The sequence below is a fragment of the Halyomorpha halys genome, unplaced genomic scaffold (genome assembly GCF_000696795.3).
Source record: "Halyomorpha halys isolate HHAL.00 unplaced genomic scaffold, Hhal_1.1 Scaffold768.1, whole genome shotgun sequence".
Classification (NCBI taxonomy): domain Eukaryota; kingdom Metazoa; phylum Arthropoda; class Insecta; order Hemiptera; family Pentatomidae; genus Halyomorpha; species Halyomorpha halys.
The window spans coordinates 520,663-527,127 of NW_027107817.1; the positions used below are offsets into that span (position 1 = coordinate 520,663).

The 6,465-nt window shown below is 23.8% G+C and overlaps 1 protein-coding gene across 1 annotated transcript in view; it reads right to left on the reverse strand.

The window, feature by feature from the left end:
* The window catches only part of Ent2 (Equilibrative nucleoside transporter 2), a 95,068-nt gene extending 89,556 nt beyond the window's left edge, over nucleotides 1-5,512 (reverse strand). Inside the window, exons 1-2 of the mRNA XM_014429145.2 lie at nucleotides 5,360-5,512; nucleotides 4,825-4,928 (exon numbers count right to left, since the gene is read on the reverse strand). Coding sequence (XP_014284631.1) covers nucleotides 4,825-4,927 — 103 coding nt within the window. The 5' untranslated portion in view covers nucleotide 4,928; nucleotides 5,360-5,512. The remainder of the gene's footprint in view (nucleotides 1-4,824; nucleotides 4,929-5,359) is intronic.
* Between the last annotated feature and the right edge of the window lie 953 nt (nucleotides 5,513-6,465).

Genomic DNA, 6,465 nt, shown 5'->3' on the forward strand with positions numbered 1-6,465 from the left:
AAAAAAAAAAACAACTAAACTTATACTAAAATAATATTTTAAATACAATATAATTACAGAACCAAGATTTTTTTAGGTTTATATTTTCTTTAAAACTTGTTTGGTTTTCCCTCGAGGATTTATTCTTAAATGAAAATTCTCATTACTTAGAGTAGATATAATTTTTTTTTCCATTTTAAATAAAAAAACATTGGAACACAATATACATTCATCAACAAATACATGAAATAAAATAAGATCAAGTAATGCCTTTATACGTAAATTTAAAAAAATTATTTTAAAAAGCACACAGAATTAATATCAAATTTCATTTTTTTGTAAAGAATTTAAATACTTATTTCCAAAATAACAGGTTCCTTTTTTTTTTTTTTAAATTTTAAATTTTGTAATTTGCTGGCATACATTTTTTAATTTAAAAAAAAAATCAAAATTAATTATAACAAGAAAATACATATTAAGAATCAGCTAATCAAGTAAGAAAATATTATCTCTTACTGATTGGGCCAAATGTAAAAAGTTATTTTTTAAGACGAGTTCCCTTGAATGAATGAATCAAATATGTCTGCCACATGTTTCTCAATGTTTAATTTTTTTTTCCCCTGTTATCGGTTTATTTCTTAGTATTTATCAATGAAAGAGCTATTTGTATTAGACCTGATTGAAAGAAAGGTCAAATAGTATTGTTATTAGGTGGGTAATTGAGTGTTCAGATCAATTGAAATTAAAATTATTTATATTTAAATAAAATAGTGACGTACATAGGTTAATCGGAATAATTTTATTAGACCTGGGCAGTATAGCCTGCCAATGAAAATGTAATAGTTGGTTGTGAGAATGTGAATTTAAGGTAAATATTAGAGGATGGCCAGGTGGAACAAAATGTAGGAAATTTAAAGTACTAATAACGAGTGTTGAGACTTAATTGGATAAAGTTTATTTTATTTAAATAATAAAACCAGTCTCGATAGATATATTATGAATGAGTCAAAAACATTTTTAAAACCAATCAAATATTTTTAAACTTATGATTTTGACAGACTGTATAGACCAGTAGTTACGATTTAAATTTGTACACTATTTTTCTGAACACAATACAATGCAACATAAAAATGAAAATGATAATACAACAATATACATATGATTAAGTTATGTATGTATTCTATTGTCAGCAAATATCTAATTTAAATAATAAATCAATTTAAATATTTAATTAAATTTAATATTTATTTTCAAATTTGTGGAAGAAAAAAAACTTAAATAATAAAAAAAAAAAAACAAAGTAAGAAAGAAAATTATTACAACTCTGTCGAAATTTTATACACAGTTTCTATGTTGAGAATAGAATTTATATCATTAAAACTTTGTTTCAAAAATATAAATTAGAAGATACTAAATCCCAGAGAGAGAAATACTTTTTTTTTGCAAGTAAATTGCAATACGAACGATATGGATTGTTATGCCCACAGTACATGAATTATCAGTGTATAGTGAGAAAAATCACTATTTGTTCTTTTTTTTATGTATTAATGAAAATTTATTTATATTTGGCTAAAAATATTACTACACAATTTGTAATATAAAATAAATTATACACTAGTCATTTTGTTAATTTCTTTTAGTAAAAAAAAAAGGTCTTAAATTTCTTTTTAGTTTATACTAACATGTACAATAATTAAAAATGGCAATTATATAATATTTTAGATTTTGTTTAATATAAATTATAATTTAAATAGAGCATAATGATATAGTTGATAAAATTAAAAAAATAAAAATAACATGGATCTAATCTCAACTGTTTAAGGTCAAGAAAAATATATTTCATAATTTGAATTAATATTCACACCGATAAAAATAATATATATTTTTTCTTTAATGGACATTGAAATTAATAATTAATATTATTAATTTTATTTATAATTAGTAAAAATAAAATGGGTCTAATCTAAACTATTTAAGGTCAAGAAAAATAAATTTTATAATTTGAATTAACATTCTCATCGATAAAAATAATGCATAATGTTTCTTTAATGGGCATTAAAATTAAAAATAAAATCAATGAACTAGAGTTTATAGATTAATGAAAGCTTAGATTTTTGTATTCAATAAAAAAAAATATAAATTATTTTAAGAAATTTTATAAAAAGATATTAATTTTTTTTGTTAAATAAATTTAAATTCTAACATAATTATAAAGTATTCAGTACGATAGAATACGATTTATTTATTATTTATTATTACTATCTTGTTTCAATTTCCTGCCTATAGCCTTGCTATAGTATTTCCAGTGTTGGACAAAAATTAGTTATAGTTGAAACTAATAGCTAAAATTGCCATGGATATGATATTTATTTATTAATGGTTCATTCAAGAAAAAGGGTCGTAGCCATGGCAATTCTAGCTAGTAGTTTCAATCTACATGCACTAAAACAATAAAAGTTAAGTGATTCAATATATCATCTAAGAAATAGTATATTGATTGTCGTTGCCATAAAATTTTATGTATAAATCTACCTACCACCCTAGACCCTTTATGTGCTATTAAGATTTAGTTTATTTCTAATGTTAAATTAGTTTAATATTATACATAATATTTCAATGATATGTTGTGTTAGTAAATTTAGTATAAAATTAATGGTCTTAATTTCAATGCATCCAAACATTGCAGACAGTATATTTGAATAATTATATACAATAATATCTATTGAATTATAATTATATAATAATGTATATTTTATGAGTTTCAAAAAGACCTCATTTAAGATGATTAAAATATACAGTAAGAAAAAAATTAAATTTTAATTAAAATTTGAAGTAGTCAAAAAAAAAAAATAAACAATACAAGCACATAATGAAATATATGTATTTAAAATGTTCACAACTTATAAAATTTCCTTTCTGGGTTTTCCCATAATGAAAATAAGTTCATATATATTATCACAAGATATTAAAAATAATAATAAAAAAACCCAACAGAGAACATTGTTGATAAAGGCATTCTACCATCACTCACAACTCCCTTCTTCCTCAATCAGTTTTCTTCTAATTTGAAATCCCATTCATAAAATGATTTACTTATTTATTTTAATTGAACAATTGAGTTACCAGGAAAGATGTTTCTTATTTGATATCATCTCAGCAAATTTCAAACCACATTTACAGATAATATGCAATTCTAAAACCAAATTGGATTAGAAATATGATAGTGGTCTTTTTCAATCTACGTATCATGTATCAGTATCACTCAGGTATAATCAGTCTGTTATCATTATTCTTGTACATTGTCAGAATTTTATAAAATTTTTAACGATTAAAAAAAATATATATTAAAATAAATTCACTAATAAAAAGTAAATCAAAAATAAATATATTAAAATTTTTATTTGAGCATCAATTGATTTAAAGTATTTGTAAACAAATATGAAGGGTATTCTTAAAGTAATTTCTGTGTAGTCTAATTCAAAACGATTCTTTCTGAGAAACATTGATAATAAAAATACTCAATTTTAAAATTCTAAATTAATCCTCACATATTTAAATAAATTTAAGTAATAAAGTAAATAAACAATAAACATTAATAAATACATTTTTTAATCAATATAAAATATGTTTTTTCTATTTGTTCTGTTTTATTTCAATCTTATCATCTCAATAAAATCTACATAAATTATCTGATTTAAAATTTTAAATTAATTACTTCATATTTACATAATTGTTGGTAATGAAGTAACAATTGAAAAAAAATCATTACATAATGAGAATTAGTAAACAATGTTTGTTGACAAGTGAAGAGTTTCATATCAAAAGTTAATATATCCATTTTTGTAAAGTAAAGATTTTTTGAAAAATAAAAATTCAAAACCAAAAAGTTTATTTTTGAATTTTAATTTTACCCTGTCAAAGAGATGTTAAAAATCAACATTTTCAACAAAAATTGAACTTGAGATACTGTCATAAGAATTTTTAAATACTAACTTTTCAAAAGAGGAGTTCTATAAATGGATAGATTATCCACATGTCTGTATTATACTATTGTATAACTAACATCAAATTTACTTTTTTATATATTTCAATACAGTTGTGAATATAAATAAATAATTTTTTTTTTTTTAAAAAGAGAATATATTGACATTTGGTAGAAAACTCTTGAATTATAAACAATGTTTTTGAAGTGTTATCTTCTACCTCAATACGATTCTCAACATGAAATAGCCGTAATAAAAAAAAAAACACTTTAACTTCCATTACAATTAAAATGATTATATGTATTTTTCTATTAAATGTATATATTTTAGTTACCAACAAAAAAATGAATTATGAAGAATTCATGATTTTTTAGTGAAGTTGTCAAGCATTGGTAAATATTTTATCGATTTGAAAAAAAAAAAGAGTAATGCAACTCCTTTTTGCTTATGTTAAAATATTCGGTAATGTCAATGATATTTATGTTTCTTCCAATAAAAAAAAAAAAAAAAAAAAGAAAAAAAAAAAGAATTATGATATTGAATTCATGATTTTATTCAGCAGAGTTGTCAACCATCGTTAAATATTTTTATTAATTCAATAAAATATTATTTAATTTTTATTAATTAAAAAAATAATACTATAACACTTTTTACTTATTTTAAAGTATTTAGTAATGCCAAAGATATCTATGTTTTAGTGGACTCTTATTAATTATAGCAAAATATTCTTAGAGGAATAAATTAACATTTATTAGAATAATGTTAGTGAAATCTATTCCTGCTCTAGTGCAACATTCCTAGCACACATGTCAGAATAAAAAACTGTTATATTTTAATTTAAAAAAATTAAAAAAAGACTTACTCAGCTTGCCATTGTTGGTAGGGAGAATGCTGGTTCCATTCCTAGTTCTATCCGACAGGAGCATTTGCTCCTCCGGGATATGCCTTATTCCGCTCCCGCTCATCCTATGGACAATAAATAACTCTTTGATTTTCTTCGTAATTGTGAAAAGTAAGTAAAACAGTTGAGGAGATTTGGTTCATTATCAGATTGGGAAGTTGGCACTGTGCCACTGAGGAGCACATGGTTCAGGAAACTGGGCTATTCTCTATATCAGTATAAAATTTTGAGTTTATGCGATTGAAAATAGTCTATTTTTAATATAAAAAATAATTTTTATGACATATTAAATTGATTTGATTTCAATTTAAAATTTATTCTCTGTTGAATTTGGGATTAGTTTGATAAGAATATTGAGAATATAATTGGTATTTATGTTTAAATATGATAATAAAAAATATGTTAAGTCAAACAACATGTATAGTTAGAAAATTGGATATGGAGATATAGGTTTTTTTTGTCGATATATGGTTAGGACAAGAAACTAAACACTCACCTGATAGTATTTATCCTGGTATAAATGAAATAATAAAGATACAGTCGACACTAAGAGGAGAAGGAGAGAGAACAGAGAGACATGAAGAGGCAATAACCTCACACCCGAGCAGTCACAACAACACTGACTGCCGGCGGCGCATGGGCTACTGCAGCGCTGCCTTCTGGAACTAACTGCTAATTTCTTCCCGGTCTTTATTTGGACAACTTATTTTATAAGTGTAAAACAAATAGCCTATTATTTGATGATAACAGGGATTAAGATTCTTTAAGGGATACTTTATCAAGACTGTATTATTAAAGGAATTGCTTTATCTGCCGGGTCGGTTCGCAGTTTTCTTTTCCTTCCTGCTTCCTATAGTCGCTTCACCGCGGCGGCGTTTTCCTTGTTTCGATCTAGTTTTTATTTTTATTACTAGCAGAAACATTAATCAATACGAGGAGGCACAGTTACTTAATTGAAAACTAGGTATAATTACTAGTCAAAATTTATAAGTCTGTTTGTATAGGTAGGGGGAATAAAAAATGGTGACTGTTTCAAAACGTTAAAAATAATTAATTTTTCATTCTGAGCTCTATATCTTTAAAACTACTACAACAAAAGAAAATCTAAGAGAACATCATTTAAAGTAGAATAAATTTACTAAAATTTAAGCCCTAATAGAGCTATTTACGTTCAATAGTTATCGAGATATAGCTTTTTAAAAAGCAACATTTCATAAAAATATACTGAAATATCAGTAGTTAGTTAATTTATTTTGAGAAATCTATATCTCAAAAACCATTTCACGTACAGATGTCTATTAGCACTCAAATTAACTTAGCTAGTTTAATGAGGTATAAAGTAGTTTTAGTGATGTTTATCTTCGTAGGAGTAATAGTTTTCATGAAATTTGTTAAAATAAATTGATTTATAGCTGTTCGGACAAATTTTCATTTGCCAAATTTATATTCATATGTGAATATCATAAAAACTACTTCCCCTATGAAGATAAGTGCCATAAACTACTTTATAGTAAGTTAAATTTCCAATATTACAATAAACTAGCTTTAATTTGATTGCAAATAGACATTTATACGTAACATAGTTCCTGAGATATAAATTTC